This window comes from Dicentrarchus labrax, unplaced genomic scaffold (genome assembly GCF_905237075.1).
Source record: "Dicentrarchus labrax unplaced genomic scaffold, dlabrax2021, whole genome shotgun sequence".
NCBI lineage: Eukaryota > Metazoa > Chordata > Actinopteri > Moronidae > Dicentrarchus > Dicentrarchus labrax.
In genome coordinates, this window is record NW_026136708.1 from 20049284 (window position 1) to 20071933 (window position 22650).

Sequence of the window (22650 nt, forward strand, 5' to 3'; positions counted from 1 at the left end):
GACTTAATACTTGATGATCACTGATGATCCATTAAGCATTAACTTATCACATAAACAAAATAATAGTGACTCGATCATCACATAATAGGAAGCAACATGAATTCACGTTACGTCCTATAATGCATGAATAATGCGTTGTTTCTACATCACTTAAGGTCTGTCACCATGGTGTTTGAACCAAAACAGTAATCAGAAGTAAAGCACTAATCTTTTTAAAGGAGTGTAAAGGTTTTAAGAATCACCAGAATACAAACAATTTCAGGAAGCCTTTCAATTCAGCTGACATCACAATACGTTATGTAGTCTGCTGTACTTGTGACCAACATGTCAGAAAGCCTGCTGTTCCCTCCTGGGTTATTCTCTCTAATCAAAGATTCAAGCTGTTATTCACCGGAATATGAAATAAATCATGATTAAAAACTGAAAAAATGTTAGAACTGAAACACCACAGTGGAACGGAAGTGTGTTGTGGTTTTGGTTAGTTGTTCAGTTGAGACTTTCACCCTCACATCCAACAAGCAAGATTCAGTTATCAGTCTATGAAGGTTTCTGCGGTGAGATAAGTTTATATTTTATTAAATTGAATCTGTGGTGGTTCAAATTCAGGAGTTCAAGGAAATGAAAAGCTGAAAAGTTGCTAGTGCTCCGCCTACAGCGTCTTACAAAAGAGAGAAAAAGAAGACGGTCACAGTGAGGAAGTAATATATTACTTGTCACAGGAAGAAGATTGTCAAGATTGATCAATTCAGAAACTTTAACAGGAGGGACAGAAAAAGACAGAGAAGCACGATGTTTGAGTTCAGATGGATTAAAACGTCTTTATTTCTGATGATGGTGCTACTGCTTCCAGGTAAGGATGCAAATAACCAGAAGCATTTGAAAACATAGCTTTAATAGTATTACTACTGCTACTGCAACTATTATTTAACTAATGAATTATGGTAGTCTGTGATTAGTTTTTCAACATGTTGAATTTTATGAAATTTGGAAACAAAGGATCAGAAACATTTGCAAACTTAAGCTGTGTCACCATAAAAGCCATATTCATATTTCAGCTTATTTTTCTCTCATCTTTTCAACAGCAGTGGCTGAACAACTCTCCCCCCGTATTGTTGGCAGAGTTGGAGATGAAGTCACTTTGCCTTGTGGAAATGTGAGAGATAATCAGGACAAATGTCAGCGTACTTCGTGGCTCTTTGTTCATTCAGGAAACACACCGTCAGTATGTCTGATTGACCGTGGACAGATTGTTGAAAACACCAACTCTAAATCAGACAGACTGAGTGTTACAGTGAACTGTTCTCTGGTTATAAAGAAGGTCACAGTCGAGGATGCTTGTCATTACACCTGCAGACAGTTTATATCAGGACAACAACAACAGGTTGATCTGTCTGTTATTACCAGTGAGTATTTACATCATAATGTTTTCAGCTCAAACTGTCTTGTTAGACCAAAATACTGAAACATTACAATAATTATGATTATAGAGATGAAGTTCATTTTACTCTTGTTGTCTTTCTCTCACATTATCTCCATCTTCACCAGTGACTGAACATAAGGACTCTGATAAGGTGACATTAAAATGCTCTGTGTCGACATATGAACCATGTACATACAGAGTGAAGTGGATGTATCAGGGTCAAGATCTGGATAAAGATAATGAAGACAGGGACACATCACAGCCTAAGTGCTCAGTTACTGTGACATTTCCTACTTCTGATCTTAACCTGAAGTCAGAGCATCTTAATTGTGAAGTGACTGATCTTTTTGTTCAACCAGAGCAGCAGTTTACTTTCAGCCTTCAGTCACCAAAGAAACCAGGTGAATCACAAAGTACACTTGTATATTTGATACATTTAAATCCTTTCCATTTAGCTATTGCAGATGGTCATTTTTCTTCTCACCGTACAGTTTGTTGTTATTGTTTTTGTTTTTAAGAGGATGCAACAACAGCAACAACAGCAACAACAACATTAAGGATAACTGGGAACATCAACCAAACAAGCACCAACTCAATAGGTAGTTTCTCTTTCAAGAATATCTCTGTCTTTCAGTCTTTCTCTCAGCGTTTGAAGCCAAAAGTATGAATGTCAGACCAACACTTGTTTGTAGGTGGAGATATTCCATTATAAGAGTAATTTCTCTTCTCTTTTGGCTAAATATATTTTACTAGAGCAAACTACACCTCAAATGTTTTCATTTACTTTGCAGGTTGGTGGTTGTACATCATTGTGCCTGTAGGTTTAATTGCACTCGTAGTAATCATCATGACGGCCATCAGATGTAAGAGAACTAAAGGTGAGAGGGACCACAGGTGAAACTAGACAAGATATTTTGAAAAGCAGAATTTTCACTGTGGAAGCTAAAGTAGATTCTCTTCTGTCTTTACAGGCAAAAAAACAAAGATGGATGAAAACACTGTGAGTATAAAACGGGATAATCAAATGGTACAATTTTGACTTTACGGAGCAAAGGGGTAGTTCAAACCCTGTAGTGTGCCTCTGTAGCTGAAAGAGAATAATCAATACTGACTGTGATCTACTGAAGGTCAAGGAAGTCTTTGAGTGGAAGTGGAAGAATATCTGTTAAAGGAATAGTTTGATGTTTTGATAAATACACGTTTAAGTTAAAAAAATACCAAATAATAACATGACATGGAGAGTTAGATGAGTGGTTTGGTGCTGGGCAATAAGTATGGAGCCGGGCCAGGAGGTGTTTAGCTTAGTATAAAGACTGGAAGCAGGGGGAAGCTAGCTCAGCTCCATCTAACGTTCAAAAATACGCCTATCACCACTTAAAGCTTACTTACTAACATGCCTTATCTTTTAATCCATACATACTTACTTCTTGATGAACAACAGTTTATCCATCCATCCGACACCAGAGATCAGTGCAGTGATAACAAGACTCCAAGAGCTTCATGCACCTGGCTGTTGTTTAACAAGAAACAGTTACAGCATTTAACACCTTCTATAAAAGCACACTTTTTATTTTTGTTAATGAAATGTGAACTGTGTTTGTCCAGGGGCAGAGATTAAAACCTGTGGCGACTGAGTCTGCTCCAGAAACCAGTCAGGACATGGTGAGGTCCCACATTACACCCAGTACAAAGTTACACTCTCTAAAGCAACTGTATAAGACACACAGTGACACTCTTTCATTTATTTCTGCATGAGAAAGGAAAGGGGAAGGAAAGTGACACACTTGAATTTTTAGCATTTGTAAAAATAGTGTCAAGCAGGAAGTCATGAGTGTGACCAGTAAGTTAATGTGCAGAAGTTCAAACAGACAGCATTCAAACAACCATGAGAAACAAAAAAAAGAGAGAAATATCAAGTGGTTATGAGTGAGACAGTATATAATCCACATGTTACTGAGCAGCCATGATGTTGTCTTCTCTGTGTAGGCTGATCCTGAAGATGGTGTTTCCTACGCCTCCGTCAGTTACACCAAGAAGAGTAAAGGCCGGGTAAGTTGTCTGAATTGTAGAACTGGTGATGTTACTGAATACAGAAAAAGAAAATTTTAAGTAACACAAGATAGAACCATTAATTTTTATTTTTAAAACAACCTTATGTTAGATTTGGTATTTGGCGCCCCCTGTTGCAATACCACTGTTGTAAATGGACAGCAATAGATGTACATGTGTTATGATTACATTACTTATGGCCAAAAACCCATGTCCGGTTGCTTCTTGCTCAGTCACTCTCCTTTTCTATTTCTTAACTTCCTCCGTCAATGCGTCTCAGGCCTCTTTGTCTCTGCAGAGGCTGCTGAGCCCAGTTACACCCAGTCAGCATTTGCTATTGCAGCTGCCCTCGGCTTTATGGAGCTTTATATTGAGTTTCACTGTTTAAAGGCCTGGTTGCAACTTTACTGTTTTGGTTTACACTCTCGTGACAGCAATAGGCCGGAGTTTTCTGAGAAAAAACACTAAAAATCCTCTGTACAATTTGCAGACAGAGAGTAGCTGGTTCATAAAGTGGAGCATTTAGCAGCTAAAGAGCCAGATAGTCCCCTCAAGAGTAGGTAGAGCCCAAAGGCAGAGCTAAAGAGAGTGCATATTGGTCTTACATTCACCTGAGGCCTGTAATACGAAGCAGGATTTAAGAGGTAACTTCAGGTTTAACCCTGGGTTTTCAGGGTTATGACGATGGTTCTCTTCTTACCAGGGTACATCCGTATGGTAACTGATGCTAAAGATAACAGATTAAAAGCAGTTGCTAATGACCAATCAGTTCTCTACGAAAATGATATAACCATTCTTTGAAGGTCCTGTGGAGTTCAGTGTGCGGACCATGAGAGAGTCTCGTAGGAGGGCAAGAGTGCCCTGTCTCTCCCATAGAAGAGCTTTTGTATACTGATATCATCCTACAACAGAGACTGATACTTTCCACTTTGAATTATGTTGTTTTATATATATTTATTATTTATACATTATTTTATATATTTCTGTTTCCCACTACCTGGATTTTAGCTGAAAGAATGAGACACAAATTGTCATACACACAATAGGAATACATCTAAGCAACATAAGAATTTAATGTAACATGATTATAGTCAGATCTCGTCATGCTCTAATGATGAGGCAGTGATATTGCATCTTCCTGCATTTGGTGTTGCTTTTATAATGCATTTAACTTATTTTCATATGCCGCAAACAACATGCCTTACAGTATGTGAACATGTTCATAGCTAGACTGAAAAAATCTGGTTAGATGGCAACACAATTGGGACTTTAAGAACTCTTGTCAGGTTATGTTGTTCATCAATGTTGTGTATTTACTATATGTGTGGTGCTGTTTTGCTTTCTCAGGTACAGGTTAAAAATGATGATGATGGTGAAGATACAGTGATGTACAGCACTGTGAAAGCTTCCTCTTCTTCTGCTGGAGTCTCTGATGATCCCAGCAACCTCTACGCTGCCATCAACTAACCAAACAAATAAGATACCACAGTACCTGGGAAACTATTGCCAGCTTTGGCAATATTGAATATTGGAATCTTCACCAATCAGATGAACAGATCTCTAAAACTTTACAAATCCCTAAAATCCTCAATGATCAGAAATCTAGAAAAAAAGAATTCCAGGAACAAGAATGTAAACAAACAATGGAGTCCGAGGCAGTGTGTGTTATACTGGTTGTCTTGTGTTTCAAAAAAGCCTAAATGAGGGGAAAAAAATACTTGTAGCCTTTCATCTGTTTCACAGTTCCACCTTGCCACACCGATATCCTTCCTCTTTCACTTCACCATGTTAACAGTTGAAGAGCGCTCTTTGCTCCTATTGGTCCACATCTCTGTACACATGGTAAAATAACTTTCTGCCAGATGCGGCATTGATCCTATAATCGGGCTGATATCATGTAGCCCAGCAAAGACCATTGTTTGGGTAAAAATAACTGTTCCGTTACAGAAGAACTAAAACTCCCAAACCTTATTAAATTAATATGAATATTTATTATTTGTATGATGATTCCAGGGTGTATTGTTGGAAAAAGCTTTTTGTCCAGAAGGGGGCAGCGAGTGATAGGGCAAGTAGTATGCAAATAGTAAAAGTAATATCATGTATATGTCTGCTCTGTTTGCTGTGCCTATTCAAAACATAAAATGTGAATGTACAGTTATCAGGTTATGTTTTGAATGCTACTGTATCTATATATTTTTTCAATGTTCCGTGTATCCGTTGTAAGTTTTGGAACATTTATATCTGTGTTCAGTTTTTTTTTTCTATGTCCTGTCAAGTTAATAAAATAAATAACATCATCCTTGAGAGTTGCATTAAACAGTTGAATGGACTGAAACTATCCACAATGTTTTTTCCAACTCGTGATGCCTCTAACGTGGTGACAGTGATGCTGATGGATGGAAACATTCAGCAATGTGTGCTTGATCATAAAGCCCTAACAACAACTAAATCAATAAACATAAGTAACAGAATGCTGTTTTTCATAAACAGAGCAGCATTTTAGGAAGGTGCTATTTGTGACTATTCTAACTGTGTTGTGTCATTCATGTTTTATATCTAAATATATATAACATGGCTTGCTAACAGTTAAATAAATCAAGTGGCTGAAGATGAATTCATCATCCACTTCAGCACCATGGACAGCAACACCACGTTCCTCCCAGGATGAGCTCCTGAACGTGTGTTTCATTTATGTTTTGGAAAACCTGTAAAGGATGCATTTTATTTTACTGCATTTTATTCTGTGTAATTTTTATTTTAACATGATCGAAACATGCTGCAGGAGGGTGTCTAATCACCAGTGAGGCTTCTTGATTTACCTGGTGGTGCTGGATGGATGGTGGAACGTACAAGTTTATGATTTATAAAACATTTAATAGTGGTTGGATGGTGGGGATGGACTGGAGTGGGAGGTAGGAGGAGAGGGCTGGACTACAATGAATGAATCCATGGATAAGTCTCATTGCTTAATTTCCTGTATGTCTCCCCCAAAGTTGAAAAAAACGTCCATGACGCCAATATGAAAATATAAAAAAAATATAAAAACAGATGAATGTCTTACTATAATTATACACTTACCCCAAATTTCATCCCATTAAACAAAAATAAAAATGAATTATTTTAAAGTCAAAAGCTAGTGCTCACATTAAATCCCATTCTCTTTAAAGGAAAACGAGTCATTAACATTGGTATCATGGACTGTGCACTACGAACACTGAACAGACCCTAAACTGAGAAGGTTAAGTTCATATTGTGATGCACTGCATACTGTCATGTTTTTGTATTGCAACATATGTATAGACCTTCTTAAAAAAAACAACTGAATACGGTCATATGCGTGAGAACAAACATGCTGAATTCACATTAAATGCAGGAGGAGTATGGGAAGGTGGAGGAAAACTGCTGGAAAGAAGACAGTAATGAAGCAGCAAAGATACAGGGCTGAGCAACCAATTCTGTCTTACCTGGATGATGGAAACGAATAGAAATACTACTACTAAACAGGTTACTATGGTAACGCTAAAATACGGACACTCACATAATAATAGACGGTGAATGAACAATGTTATGAGTCTGTGTTTAATTCGGCATATATTTAATCCACCAGCCGGCACTTATTTTAGTGAGAAATAATGATTATTAAAACGATCCGCCTCTTATTGCCGCAGTCACCTCCCACTGACAACAGAGACTGTAGCGAGTTGAGGCGACAGAATCGTCTTAACTTTTTCTTTGTGGATTATTATATTGCAGCCGCATTGACAGTCAGACTGTGGACATATGATACACTTCAGCTCGTGTTTCTAGACTTCCGTGTTGTTACGGACACGTAAGGAATAGTTAAAATGTCATATTTCTTAAAGGGAGTTTGGTGCAGTACATTCCCTGAAAGTAAAGAACACAAAACAAATAACAAATATTTTTATATACAGTAGAGCAGCAAACTGAGATTACATTTTTTGATGAAAGGGCAGCTTTATTGGTCATGATTAAAATAAAAATAAAAAAAGTATGACATCCTCTACATTCTGGAGTCTCGACTCCTCCTCTCCTCTCTGTCTCTCCTCGCCGCCTCCTCTCTTTATCTTTTTCCTCTCTTTACTTTATAGACACTGTTTCTAGTTGTATCTCACTCTCACTTTTGTCCTGCACAAAGTCTCTCTCTCTCTTTTCATGACTGGTGGTTCCGTTCATCCTCTCACTGAAGTTGTACACGCTGTCATCCGTAGTGACAGACAGGAGGTGGAGGCGGGTCCCTTGCGTAATGTGCGGGGCCTTGCGCAGCTTGCGTAGTGTGCGTACAGGGCCGACCGGCGCTGACTGATCTGATTGGTTGAAGGTCGCCCCTGACAGACAGTGATAGACAGATGGTTCATACAATCACCTGCCAAGTGCCTGGCCTTTTACAAAAAGCTCCCCATATGGGTCTGTGTAACAAACTAGTGATGGGAATTCCGGCTCTTTTTAGAGAACCGGCTCCTTTGGCTCGGCTCACTAAAAAGAGCCGGCTCTTTCGGCTCCCAAGTGGCTCCTCATATTTTTTTTTGCTTAAAATGACCAAATTATGTGTAAAATTAATATCTAATGTAAATACATGCATTATATTAAATGTTTAGTATTTATATGGATTAATTAATATACTCAACATGGAACAGAGTGCTACAAAAATAAATTATAAAACACAAAAACAAAGACCCATCTTAATTAGACAAAAAGCTGCTTGATATGAAATGTTTAACTTTGCACAATCTACACTCTGCCTTTGAACTATCACATTAAAATGTGTCAAAACTTTACTACGTTTCCTGTCACTCATTTTCCTCGCCCTTTCCAGTGTTTAGTCTCTGTCTATGTAGCGCCAAGGTCTCTCGCTCTCACATCTCCCTCCCACCGGTTCACGTGCTCACTGTGCCGTCTGTGTCTGTAACCCCTCCCTCCCCCTCCTGCTCAGTGTAGATACACAGATGCCGCCACACATCTTGACCAATCACGTGGCTTTAACAGGAAAAAAACGGGAAAATCTGGAAAAAAATCCGGATCTGGCTCCCAAGCAGGAGCCGGCTCCCGTCGTTCACTTCAAAGAGCCAGCTCTTAGAGCCGGATCGTTCGCAACCGACCCATCACTATAACAAACACAGTCAGATTACTTCCCACTCTTTCCTCAGATATAATACGTAAGTATTATTACAAATGAGGAAGAAACTATTCTAAAACCATTACAGTATGATTATTTTACACCATCTATATTGCACCATGAGCCTCAGACGTCAGGTTCTGGTGGGTGGGTTGACTCACTTTTGTGTTTACGTGTGGTGTCAAACATTATCTTCTTTTTTTTTCACTCAGGTGTATTTTAGTCCTGTGGTCGCACAGTTCAAACTAAACTTCCTGTCCTCTTCCTCGTCATTCAGTGCGTCATAAGCGTCGTTGCTGCAGATATAATGCAAACAAATCCTGTTAAATCTGCTGTCTCTGTCTGTTCACCTTTACTCTAAAACTCAAATCAGCTCATATTAGTTCTTAAACTGCAAGTACTACCCCTGTGCACAGTGAGACATGCTAAAAACTATGTATAATATTAATATAGGATGTGATTATTAACAGGATGTATGTTTTAGATAGAGAGGAAGTGTGTGTTGTGGTTTTGGGTGGTGTGTGAGTTCATCGTCATGCCAACAACCCAGATACAGATCTCAACTGGTACGATGAAGATTCCTCGTGTCTGAGGTTCTCATTTTGACCTGATGTTCAACTCTGACTGAAGGAGGAGTCATTAGTCAGTGCCGGAGACTCCCTCCACATTATCTGCGGAGCTAAAAACTGACGAGCTGATTCAACAGATGTAAAAAAGATCAATTATAGGGAAGTAACACTCATAACAGGAAGTAAATGCTGTATCTGTCTTAAAGAAGCATTCGTTCAGAGACTTTGACAGTTGAGGGCGTGAGAACAAGAGATAACGAGAGAGAAGCAAGATGGTTCAATTCAAATGGATTAAAATGTCTTTATTTATGATACTGGTGCTTCTGTTTACAGGTAAGGATACACATACACATAGACAAACTAAGACTAATAGTATTTAAGTAACTAAGATTAATTTAAGTAAGATGGCCATGGATTCTTGTATAAGGGACATATGCTATTGTTTATGTATTTGATATTATCCTCACACATTACTATAAACATTAATGTCATACTCTTCGCACAGTTAATCTTGTATAATTATCTTTCATCTTCAATAGCAGTAACTGGACAAAAGTTCCCCTCCTTCACTGTCAGAGCTGGAGATGAAGTCACTTTGCCTTGTGAAAATGTGATTAAAAATCAGAACAAATGTGACACAACCACTTGGATTGCCACTAAATCATCTGGGGGAACAGCAAGAGAGCTGGTTACTCTTGGGAAGATTAGTCAAACTGGGATTTCCAAAGATAAATCAGACAGACTGAGTGTTACAGCAAACTGTTCTCTGGTTATAAAGAAGGTCACAGACGAGGATGTTGGTCGTTACACCTGCAGACAGTTTATAACAGGACAACAAGGTTCAGACTCTGTGGTTGAGCTGTCTGTCATTAACAGTGAGTATTTACATCATAATGTTTTCAGCTCAAACTGTCTTGTTAGAACAAAATACTGAAACATTACAATAATTATGATTATAGTGATGAAGTTCATTTTACTCTTGTTGTCTTTCTCTCACAATATCTCCATCTTCACCAGTGACTGAACATCAGACGAATGATACAGTCATCTTGTTCTGCGCTGTGTTGACATATGAAGGCTGTGGACACTCAGTGAAGTGGCTGTATGATGGTGATGATAAGAATGACACTGAGATATCACAGTATACCTGTGGATCCAGAGTGGGATTTACAATTTCTCGTCTCAAGCAGAAGTCAAACTATTATGCGTTACTCAAGTGTAACGTGACAGATGATAAGAGAGGACAAACGCTGCTGTGTGATGTTGGTCCCCAGTCCTCATGTGAGAAAACAGGTACAGTTTAAAATTTAATTATTTTATTTCATTTTGTCTCATCAGATGGTAACATGAGGTATTTTGTCACAATTTGTTGTTTTATTTCATATCATATTCAACAAAATCAAAAGGAAGCAAAGGGAATATCAAGACTGCAGAGGATGACACTTCAACACAAGGTAGTGACTTATCTCTCTATCTCGTGTTTGTGTCTTTATGTTATGTTTTTTTTTTTTTTATGTCTTTATGTTTTTATTCTCCTTCCAGACTGGTGGCGGTTCATCATTGTGGCTGTGGGTTTAGCCGCACTTTTAATTATCTGTGTGGCTGTCATCAGATGGAAGAAAACCAAAGGTGAGATCAACCATGAAAAGACATTTGGATTAACCTGGATTTTCACAGTGGAAACTAAAGTCGACTCTCTTTGTCTTTTTAGGTGACAGAACACAGATGGATGAAAACAAAGTGAGTTGTAAACCTCAATAATCAAATGTTTATTATATTGCATTGACACTACTCAGTTGCAGCTGGCCAGGGTTAAAAATGTTGAAAATATTTCAGATTCAGAATGTATTTAGGGAAAAAACAAACAGGGGAAGAACAATGGAAAACTATGACTATGACTGTGACTATGACTGTAACTGTGACTGTGTTTTCACAGGGACTGAGCTTAAACCCTGCAGGGACTCCAGAAACCAGCCAGCAAATGGTGAGATCACACACTACGCCCAATACAAATTAAATTTTTTTCAAACTTCCTTGTGCAACAGAGAAAAAGAGAAGTTAATCATGCAACTACACTAGAATGCCCGCAGTCAGTAACACATGTTGTGTTCTCTGTGCAGCTGGATCCTGAAGATGGTGTTTCTTACGCCTCCATCAGCTATAGGACGACCAACAGTAAAGCCCGGGTAAGCTCTCTGATTGGTTGGCAGTGAAGAAACAAGACTAAGATTCAGCAACCATGTCAGTGCCTCTTTGAGGCTGCACAGAGGTGGTTTTTGAGTTAAATGCGTCATGCAGCATGCTAACCACATCCACGATGCTAACATTCTCACCACTGATAACGCTAGTATCTGATAGTGCTGATGCTAATCTTAGCCACAGTATCTCAGCATCTTAGCACTAAACACAAAATACAGCTAAGGATGATGGTAATGTAGTTTTACAAGTATTTGGTCTTGGTATTGGAGAAACTGACATTTTGAACAGAATTTGGCACAAAAAGTTAAAGGGCCATGGCTAAAAATCATGGGGGGGGACTGAAATTGCACACATAATGTTAATTCATCTTATAATTGTTAAGACTTTTCACTTTTCATAACCACAAATGTTCACCTCATGGTGGCACTAGAGGAAAAGACAGGGAATCTCTATATTCTTTACAGGACCAATCTGTAGGATTTAGTGGTGAAGTTGCAGATTGCAACAAACTGAATACCACTCACCTTCCATGCATGTAGGAGAAAGTATGGTGGCCACAAATCTATCTAGAGCCAGTGTTTGGTTTGTCTAGAACAGGCGAAACACTGTTTGGGTGTTTTGAGCTCATACATTACGGTTATGGTGTGTTTCTGTATGTTTTGTTGTATTTCATTGCATCATTTGTTGTGTTCGTTTGTTTTTCAGTGTCGGGGTGCTGCTTTGCTCTGCTTTACCGTTGTAATGTGCTGAATTATGTTGTGTCATGTCCTGTTGTATAATTTATGTGTTGTGCTGTTTCTCTTTTATTTTAAAGGTTTGCGATAAAGGTGATGATGAAGCAGTGACCTACGCCACCGTGAAAGATGCTTCCTCCCCTTCTACTGAAGCCTCTGCTGAAGCCTCTGCTGATCCCAGCAACCTCTACGCCACCGTCAACAAACCAAACAAATAAGAGACCACAGTATAGTTACAGCTCATATCATCACACCTATTTAAGTTTGTTTTTTCACTCATACTGTGTTGTATTATAAGATTGTACATGCAGTCAAAATCCTACAGTGTTTAAAATATATTTATATTTTTGAGCATAACTTGGCTTGGCAGGTTGTTACAATGATAATATTGTAGTTTTGCATTTCAGTTCTCACATGAACATGTTAAAAAAATTTTCTGTTACAATTATTTTTATGATCATTTTTAGGACTTGGCTTTTCTGTCCAGAAGGGGGTGTAGTAGGTTTACAAGTAGCAAGTAGAAAGTAAGATCCTGACATTCATACCACTTATCTCTTGTAAACTTTATTGAGCTCTGTGATGGGTTTTGTCACTTTTATTTTGTGAAACACTTTTAAAAATAAACTCAAAACTCAACTTTTGCATCAGTTTTCTGCCCTAAATACTAAACTACAGTCATCCAACTTATACTGCATTTTTGTATGTGTGTTGTCTCCCTTCTCTATCTTTTGTTGCTATCATTGTTGTATTTTGTATGCATTTTAGTTTATTTAAATATTTTTGGTCTTGTCCCATAAAAAACTTTATATACATATGTTCATAGTTTTTTATATTTACTTTGTATATACTTTGTCTGTATCATGTAATAGTAAGGTGTTTAATTTGAACTAAAAATAAAGATGAGATGAAGTGGCTTTGTGCACACCTTATTTATCACCCATGAGAGTTGTGTTAATCAACCAAATGGAAATAAGTGATCTACTTCCTGTGATTGGGTCTCACTTCCTCATTTTGACGCTCTTTTTTCGTCTGTTGCTGTACAAACCAGTCAATGCTGAGGTGCAGAAGGTGACCTTAACTTCACAGCACGAAAAAAGAGAAAGTGAGGGAAAGAGATAGAGAAGCATGATGGCTGAATTCGGATGGATTAAAATATCTTTTTACTGACACCAGTGCTTCAGATTACAGGTACAGACACAAACTTGTAACATACTTTTGCAAAAGTGTTTTTTTTAACAGTGATATTTGTAGAGATAAAAGTAAAAGATGGACACTCCAATGGGTGCCTTTTTTTCTTACGTTGTCTATCTGTTCCTGTGAGCCTTGACTCATTTTGATGCTTTTCTGATCGTCATTAGAGGGTAAAACCTCCAGAGCTCTGCCACTGTTGTTAACCACATTCTCACTGAAAAACTTCCCACTCTTACGACAAAGCTATAATGAGGAATCAGTGAGTCACAGACTAACTGTATTTAAAGAAATCATTCAAAATCCAGCACATTTCAGAAGCATTACATTAAGAGATCATTATAAACACAAAGTACTCGTGGCAGTGGAGAGGAGAGAAAGTGCATTGTGGTTTCAGTGGTTAATGGGTGGAAAGAGCCACCTGCAACTCCAACCACCTCTGACTTCCTATGTATTTACTCTTACACATGCGTACATACTGTATATTTGAGCACCAGCTTGTTGTAGAAATGTTAACTAGGTTTTTGGCTCATGATATACAGTAACTGCAAACATTTTTTAAGAGATGAGAAGCTGATACTATGCTCTGTCAACATCAGTTCAAAAATCAATAAATTACAGGAGAGGTAAAAACCCTGACATCACCATGAACAGGGGACACTTAATTGAGAACAGGAAGTAGATAATATGAAACACTAATAGTCATGGTAGAAGTAGTAGTAGAGACTTTAGACTGAAGATCGTGAGAACAAGAGACAGAAAAGGAGAGAGGGCAGTTGTAGTTTGCCGTATGTTGTAACATACATATAGCAACAGAAACATTGCAAAACTTTATTTTAGTAATGCAACTAATTCAGCTCAGCCAAGGCTGCTGTTTGTTTTTATTATAGTGATTTTAACAGAGTCGTGTACGGATGACACATTTTGAAGCATCTGTCGTAACTAAAATCCTCCTCACATTAACAGTGAACATAATTTACTTTATTTCTCTCTTATCTTCTCAGCAGCAGTAACTGGACAAAGTTCAGACTCGTTGATTGTCAGAGCTGGAGATGACGTCACTTTGCCTTGTGAAAATGTGATAAATGATCACCATAGCTGTGTCACTACAACATGGATCTCCAGTGGTTCCAGAAACACAGTAACACTGTTTGAAAATGGGCAGATTCACAAAGATGCCATGGCTAAATCAGACAGACTGAGTGTTCCAGCGAACTGTTCTCTGGTTATAAAGAAGGTCACAGTCGAGGATGTTGGTCATTACGTCTGCAGGCAGTTTATATCAGGACAACAACAAGGTTCAGACTCTGTGGTTGATCTGTCTGTTATTACCAGTGAGTATTTACATCATAAGGTTTTCAGCTCAAACTGTCTTGTATGAAAGTACAAATGCATTGGACTTAATTAATAATAATTAGGATTGTAGTGGTAAAGTTAAGGTTAATCTTTCTCTCACAATATCTCCATCTTCACCAGTGACTGAACATAAAGACACTGATAAGGTGACATTAAGCTGCTCTGTGTCGACATATGGACGATGTACATACACAGTGAAGTGGCTGTTTGAGGATAAAGATGTGGATAATGATAACCAAGACTTGAAGACATCACAGCGCACCTGCTTTGCCAATGTGACCTTTGGCACTGCAAAGAATTACAAGTTAGCGAAGTGTAATGTGAAAGATAGTAACACTGGAGAGGAACATCAGTTTACCTTCAGCCGTCTGTCCGCAGGTGAGAAAACAAAGTGTGAGCTGTGTAAAATCATTTCATATGATATTACTGATATGAAAAATAAACTACATTGCTTTTAGATGATACCATTCTTTCTTATTTAGTTACTGTAAATGGACAACAAGAGCTCTTTTATAAACAGTTTGCCATTGTCATTTTATTTATCCAGGTAAGGACTCAAATGTAGCAACAACCATAAGAACAGTGGGAAAAAATCCAGAATCCGCAAACAATGATAGAGCAAGAAACTCACAAGGTAATGATTATGAATCTCTCTGTGTTTTGGATGTCAAAAGTCACAGGGAGGGAGCAGTGGGAGCAGTTTTTGTAATTTGATTTAGTAAGAAATATAGTAAATTACTGTTTCATAAGTTTATGAAAAGCACGAACATTTTTTGTATAAAAAGATTTGGGAAAAAACAGAAAAATGGAGACAAAAGTTTTTATTTTTATTTTTTTCTATCCCAGATTGGTGGTGGTACGTCCTTGTTGCTGTGGGTCTAGCAGCACTCTTGATAATTGTTGTTGCAGCTGTGAGTTGGAAATATAAAGGTGACAATACTAATATATTCTATGGTTACGATTTTTTGATAAACCAGCATTTTCACTGTAGAAGCTAAAGTCGAGTCTCTCTGTTGTCTTTTCAGCAAACAAAACACAGATGGATGACAACATTGTGAGTTAAAATAAACTGGCTTATAGAATATTTATACCATTACAGAGCAAACTGGTGTCTGTGTAGTTCTTTTTCACTGTGTAACTGTGGTCCAATACAGCTGAAGCTGAATATTAGGAGCAGGAAAAGATATTAGCATAATTTGTGTTTATTGGAATCACATTACCTAGAACCGCCTTTAAGTACACCTATAATGCAGTCATATACAACCAGAACCATACCTTCTGAGTGTAAGTTTCGGCCTACAAAATACCATCAGAGTTCACAGTATTTATTTATTTATTATTTGATTGCATTTTGTCAAGAGAATATATATTTATCTGCTGGACTGCAGTAGAGTTGAAGTGTTTTGAGAATCAACACAACATGTATTACCTGGGACAATGAAACACATACGGATACTGTGTAATACATGCATCTGTTTGCCCAGGCATTGACTTCAGATCCTGCAGTGACTCAGACCGCTCCAAAAACCAGTCAAGCCGCAGTGAGAGTACACACTACACTCACTACACTCACTGAAATCTGTCTTTGTTCCCCAAAATATAACTTCATGAAATAGACTCTCACCTGCCTCTAAGAAAGAAAAAAGGGGAAGGAAAAGTGTGACTCAACTACACCAAAATTATCAACCTACAACTGAAATAAATCATCAAAATGATTACACAAATGTGTGTTTTGTGACATGTTGAAGTTAGGACCACATTTTAGTTTTGTTGAGGGCAATCACACAGTTTTAAACAGAAAATCCACTTTGAAATCCGGGACCAAGCGGCAGTATTTGACGAGTTGGGAGAGAGTTACAACCTTGAATCAAAACCAGGAGAAGGCTCAAAGCCAAATACATGTGATAAACAAGACTTTTCACAACATTTTGAGACAGACACAAGACACATAACATGACCTCCTGGCTAATGTAAAATAAGATAAAATATTGACTGTGATAGACTAGAATAAAGGTTTGAGAGTGAGTCCACATGTTACTGAGTATAGTCATGATGTTGTTTTCATTGCGTAGGCTGATCCTGAAGATGGTGTTTCCTATGCCTCCATCAGCTTCACCAAGAAGACCAACAGTAAAGCCCGGGTAAGATGTCATAGTAGTGTTGGTAGTGAATGAAGAAAAAAATATATAAATGTTACTTTTAAATCCCTTATAATCTTGTGATTGGGGTGATATGTTTGCCTTGTTGTGTTACACTGAGTTGCCGTGCATTGCACTGGTTTTTTTTAAACCAAGGTAATTTTATTTATCATTATACAACATAAGGTTGTACAATGAAACTAAAGCTCATAGTCCCTTCATGCTACACATGTAGAACATAACACATAATTGAATTTATCTCAGAATTGGTTAAGATGTAAAATAAATCAAATAAAACTACATATACAGTTATTTATATACATATACACATGTACATATACACCCATAACTATGCAGAATAATAATTCTGCAGTGCATTTTTTGAATTTGTTTCAGGGGAAATTTGAAACAGCAGTAACAATATAGTGCTGATAATGTTGTATCATCTTCCAGTCCATCCACTTTGACTGCGTTTGGACACCGAGCATTATCGATGTAAACACAGAGTCCGCGTCCTCCTCTCTTGTCCTGAGCTCTGCACATGTTGTACTGTGTCACTTATGTCCTATAGGTTCTGGGTGGTGATGAGGCAGTGACCTACAGCACTGTGAGGGCGCCCTCCTCGTCTGCTGGAGCCTCCGCTGACCCCAACAGCCTCTATGCTACCATCAACTAACCTAGACATAGAGTTATTATTTTACATGAATTCTTCATCGTAAAATCTTGTCAATGTTTATTGAAAAAGTGACCATGGATTGACTGTGTTGATTCTTGTGGAGAAATTGTCGATGAAATCCAAATGTTAGACAGTATTTTATGTTTAATCCTCATTTTGTGTAATTCATTGCTATTTTCTTGTATTATAATGTTGAAATTTTGTTTTTAGCACAACCAGGTGTTCCCCTTTCTTTCCCTTGTTGCTGTAAAAAAGCTTTTTGTCCAGAAGGGGAAGATTTAAGTTAAGGTACTACAATTTAAAAGTAATAGCCCAACATGCATATGGCTGATTGCAACATAAATATGATACATTTCGCTTAGTGAACTTTCTGTCATTATTGTATTTTTATCTTTTTAAAGCATGTTTCAGTTTATTACAACTACAATATTTAACATACATACATACATACATATATATGTATAGATGTATAGATGTATATATATATATATATATATATATATATATGTATATACATCTATCATGAGACAAGTTTAGAAATTACTTGTCACATGAGTCAAGGTGTAATAATAATAATGTCTGCCAAACACACACGCATTTGTACTATCATAACTTGGTTGTATGTTAGACAAATGCTGCATGCTTAAAAAAGAAGAAAACAATCAGAGTGAAACCATCGGAGCTACATGCTCAGGATAAATATGTTAAATAATTTATTGTCTATCAGCAAACACAGATTGAGTGACTCCAAAACTTTAAGGATAAAATAAATTTTCCACATGAGTCAGAGCATCATGTGATAAATTGTTAACTGTTCCAGATCAACCTCCAGAGCTCTGACGGTGTTGTACCCACATGCACATCAACATATTTACAACTCATTTCTCAGATAGAATTTTAAGCTGCAATGAGGAACGAAAAATGCTAAAACTACGTAAATAGCAACATATTGTTTCATGAATGTGTGACGTGAAACATCACTACGCATTTTTTACCTCAACTTCCTCTCGCCTGTCTCGTCTTTTTAGGATGTCATAAACAACATTCCTACAAATTATAATACAAAATCAATCAATGAGTATGAAATGAGTGAAAACTATCAGCTTGTGTCTTCTAAAATTGTCAGTTGTGCTGAGAATTAGTTCTTAAAATGCAAATACTATCCCAGTGCACAGTGGGAGAACCGTGGGAACCCGTTGATATCGGTAACATGAGGTGCCTGCTCAGAGCCCAAAGGATACTAAAAGACCATAACCACAACAGCCACTGTCTGTTCACCCCGCTGCCATATGAGGTACACAAGCTTAAAGACAGCTGCTTCCTTCAGGCTGAGAGACTGATAAATTCTTCCTCAATATTTCATCATCCAAATTAGGTTTTTTTTTATGACGTAATCAATAATAAAGGGTATTATATCAAAATTCTGTTTAACAACCTACCATTGAAAATAATATAACCTTTAATCCTTGAATGCTTGAATTATAGACAGGAGGTACTTAGTGAAGTGGACAACTGGTTTTGGATGGTGGTTGAGTAGAGATATTCACTGTCAACTCCAACAACCCAGATTCAGATCTGAGTACTATGAAGATTTCTCATGTGAGATAAGTTTTTTTTTTTTTTTCTTTCTAAGATTCAAGTCATTGTGAAGAAGTGACCTGTTACTCATAACAGGAAGTGAATCTCTCTTAAAGAAGCATTAGTTCAGAAACTTTGACAGTTAAGAGCGTAAGAACAAGAGATAGAGAGATAGAAGCAAGATGGTTCAATTCAAATGGATCAAAAAGTCTTTATTTGTGATACTGGCTCTGTTTACAGGTAAGGATATATATATATATATATATACAGATGACTAAGAGAAACAAGACAAAACATTACTAATTGGAAGCCTATTTAACTAACTTTAAATAAAACATGTCAGCAGTTTGTTTTGGACATAGTTTGTTGAGTTGATTGTTGTATTTAATATCATCTGCATGTATAACTATGAACACAAATGTCATGTTGTTTTCACAGTTATTTTTTATATTATTTTTTCATCTTCAACAGCAGTAACTGGACAAAACTCATTCACTGTCAGAGTTGGAGATGAAGTCACTTTGCCTTGTGAAAATGTGATTAAAAATCAGGACAAATGTGACAGTACCTCTTGGATTGCCACTAAGTCATCTTGGGGAACAGCAAGAGAGCTGGTTACTCTTGGGAAGATTAGTCAAACTGGGATTTCCAAAGATAAATCAGACAGACTGAGTGTTACAGAGAACTGTTTTCTGGTTATAAAGAAGGTCACAGTCGAGGATGTTGGTCGTTACACCTGCAGACAGTTTATATCAGGACAACAACAAGGTCCAGACTCTGTGGTTTATCTGTCTGTTATTACCAGTGAGTATTTATATCATAATGTTTTCAGCTCAAACTCTTGTTAGAACAAAATACTGAAACATTACAATAATTATGATTATAGTGATGAAGTTCATTTTACTCTTGTTGTCTTTCTCTCACAATATCTCCATCTTCACCAGTGACTGAACATCAGACGAATGAGAGAGTCATTTGGTTCTGCGCTGTGTTGACATATGAAGGCTGTGGACACTCAGTGAAGTGGCTGTATGATGACGATGATGATAAGATTGACACTGAGATATCACAGTATACCTGTGCATCCAGTGTGGCATTTACAATTCCTCATCTCAAGCAGAAGTCAAACTATTATGAGTTATGTAAGTGTAACATGACGGATGATAAGAGAGGACAAACGCTGCTGTGTGATGTTGGTCCCCAGTCCTCATGTGAGAGAACAGGTACAGTTTAAAATTAGTACAGTTGGTTTTATTTCAATAATTTCAGTTTTTAAAATGTAATTATTCTTTCTCATTAAGTCTCTTCAGATAGTAAACATGAGGTACTGTTTCACCATTTGTTGCGTTTTGTCTTGTCATATCAACAGGAAGCATCTTAGTGGAGACTGAAGAGGAACAACAAGGTAGTGTGTCTCTCTCTCTCTTTCTCTCTCTCTCCCTCTCTCTCTCACTCTCTCTCTCTCTTTCTCTCTCACTGTCTCTCTCACTGTCTCTCTCTATAGTATAGACGTATAACTATCAGACCAACACATGGCTGTAGGTGGAGATATTATCTTATCTACACATTGGAGTCTCAAACCTTGTTGTTGCTCACTTATTTATCTACACAAATTCACACAAAGAATTCTGCACATGGTTGCACATTTTTTTAATTATCCTTACTGTGACTGTTGGTATTTTTAATCTCTTGTACATAGGGATTGGATTGAATTTGGTAGAGAAAAAAAAAAGAAAAGAAAAGAAGCATTTTCAAAACTGCAGCTCAACTGCAAAGGAGAAAATAAAGTGGCCATGAAAAAGATGTTTCAATGTTTTTATTCTCGTTTCAGACTGGTGGAGGTTCCTCATTGTGTCTGTGGGTTTAGCAGCACTCCTAACAATTGTTGTAGCGGTCAACATATGGACAAAAACTAAAGGTGAGAACATTCACAGATGAAACAAGTCGTGTGGATAAACCTGGATTTTCACAGTGGAAACTAAACACAGCTCTCCTTTGTCTTTTCAGGGAACAGAACACAGATGGATGAACACATTGTGAGTTTTAAACCTTAATAATCAAATGTTTACACAGTCAATTTTCAAGAAACAGTTTGGTAGGTCTTCACAATCACTAAATGTGGTTTCAGAATAAACTCACTGTATTAAATTCATAGTTGGTTGCTGCAAAGCTCAGTGAAAACACAAAGGTATGAATCTCTTGAAAAAATCCATATCAGACGTATAATTGAATTGAATATTTGGGAGGAAATAGATATTTGAACTTACTGACGTACTTATGTTTTAGAATAGAATACATGTCATTCATCCAAATGAAAAAATCCCATCCTGTCCCTTCAGGTCTCCCTCCAAAGACACTGCCCTAACACAAATGTGGAGCTAGAAATGTAGGTTGGGGGGTACCCGGTTGGCTCAGTTGGTAGAACTGGTTACCCATGTACAGAGTTGCTTCAGCGGCCCGGGTTCGGGTCCGACCTGCGGCCCTTTGCTGCATGTCGTCCCCTCTCTCTCTGCCCCCCTTTCCTGTCTATCTTCGGCTGTCACTCTCTAATTAAGGCAGGAGAAGGCCAAGAAAATGTATGTTGTGACTTCTATAGATACCAGATTATTAGACTTTTTGATTTATTGATTTCTGTCTTGATGTGAAGAGAATTTCAACAAATATAAGAAAACAGTCTTGTGAAATACTTTACGTACACTAGCTTTAAATGGAACACTGTAACTGGACTGTATTTTTCCAGGAATTGACCTCTAACCCTGCAGGGACTCAGTCTGTTCCAGAAACCAGTCAGGGCGCAGTCAGGTCACACACTACACCCAGTACACTCTGAAACCTGTCTTTGGTTCCCAAAATATAACTGTATGAGGCGATAGGGCAATTCGACTACACCAGAATAGATTAACATAGACTGAAGCCTTGAGTTGTTGCACTTCTGCAGCACCAGGCCACCAAGTCTGAATGGAAAAAGTTTTATTTACATCACGTGACACAGTTGGCCAATAGATTCTTAGATAGCGGAATGTATTGCTTTCTCATAGGCTGTGGTCACAGAGTATGAAATATGTGGCTACCATAGACTGTTTAATGAAAGTAAGTGGCTACTGAAGAATTCTAGTTTATTTAGTTATTATTTTTTTAGATATTTGATGTTCTAAAGTAGGTAGGATTCAGGCCCTACCAGTTCCCCGGTCCTTGGTTTCTCTTGTTAAATATAAACATCATATCTAGAATAAGAAGAAAAAGTGAAATATTAATATGCAAACAGACAAACTTTTTGGCAGATACAGGACACACAACATGAACTCCTGGATACGGTTAAAATATTGACTCAGATACACTAGAATAAAAGTTTGACTGTGAGTCAGTATAATCCATGTTACTGAGCAGCCATTATATGTTGTCTTCACTCTGTAGGTTGATCCTGAAGATGATGTTTCCTACACCTCCATTAGCTAGAAGACCCACTGTAAAGCCCAGGTAAGCTGTCTGTCATAACAGTGTTGGTAGTCAATATATATATAAAAAAATGAATGTATGAAAGATATCATCCTCTGTTTTACCCTTAAATCTGGTCTCTGTTAAATGGTGAGCTATGTTTGTTGTGTTGTA

General features: G+C 37.5%; 2 protein-coding genes across 19 annotated transcripts in view; both read left to right on the plus strand.

Annotated features, from left to right (window-relative positions):
* The first annotated feature begins 519 nt into the window (after positions 1 to 519).
* Positions 520 to 22650, plus strand: part of LOC127368577 (uncharacterized) — a 36903-nt gene continuing 14772 nt past the window's right edge. The window contains exons 1-9 of one of the 17 annotated variants that reach the window (XM_051409514.1): positions 9096 to 9505; positions 14301 to 14627; positions 14770 to 15027; positions 15197 to 15283; positions 15496 to 15579; positions 15675 to 15703; positions 16134 to 16190; positions 16722 to 16790; positions 17359 to 17829. In XM_051409514.1, the coding sequence (XP_051265474.1) occupies positions 9445 to 9505; positions 14301 to 14627; positions 14770 to 15027; positions 15197 to 15283; positions 15496 to 15579; positions 15675 to 15703; positions 16134 to 16190; positions 16722 to 16790; positions 17359 to 17463 (1077 nt within the window). In that variant the 5' untranslated portion in view covers positions 9096 to 9444 and the 3' untranslated portion in view covers positions 17464 to 17829. Of the gene's footprint in view, positions 851 to 1082; positions 1348 to 9084; positions 9506 to 9711; positions 10048 to 10189; positions 10466 to 10578; positions 10627 to 10714; positions 10802 to 10883; positions 10913 to 11108; positions 11157 to 11292; positions 11359 to 12185; positions 13020 to 14300; positions 14628 to 14769; positions 15028 to 15196; positions 15284 to 15495; positions 15580 to 15674; positions 15704 to 16133; positions 16191 to 16721; positions 16791 to 17358; positions 17830 to 18691; positions 19282 to 19512; positions 19846 to 19985; positions 20265 to 20872; positions 20960 to 21048; positions 21078 to 21781; positions 22428 to 22455; positions 22519 to 22650 lie in introns of those variants that run through there. The other 16 variants (XM_051409513.1, XM_051409512.1, XM_051409515.1 and 13 more) reach the window with 16 other exon arrangements.
* Positions 1560 to 5766, plus strand: LOC127368578 (uncharacterized). Of its 2 annotated transcripts, XM_051409536.1 has the most exons (8): positions 1560 to 1694; positions 1785 to 1821; positions 1939 to 2019; positions 2212 to 2298; positions 2392 to 2420; positions 3026 to 3082; positions 3407 to 3469; positions 4817 to 5766. In XM_051409536.1, the coding sequence occupies exons 1-8, from the start codon at positions 1629 to 1631 to the stop codon at positions 4934 to 4936; spliced, it is 540 nt and encodes a 179-aa protein (XP_051265496.1). In that variant the 5' UTR covers positions 1560 to 1628; the 3' UTR covers positions 4937 to 5766. The 2 variants fall into 2 exon arrangements, with proteins under 2 accessions (XP_051265496.1, XP_051265495.1); XM_051409535.1 differs by having other exon boundaries at positions 1578 to 1821.

Coding starts and splice junctions, on each gene's coding strand:
- LOC127368578 (XM_051409535.1), top strand. CDS start 1,629: ATGTATCAGGGTCAAGATCTGGATAAAGATAATGAAGACAGGGACACA. Junction 2,421..3,025: donor CAAAGATGGATGAAAACACT/GTGAGTATAAAA, acceptor GTGTTTGTCCAG/GGGCAGAGATTAAAACCTGT. Junction 3,470..4,816: donor CCAAGAAGAGTAAAGGCCGG/GTAAGTTGTCTG, acceptor TTGCTTTCTCAG/GTACAGGTTAAAAATGATGA.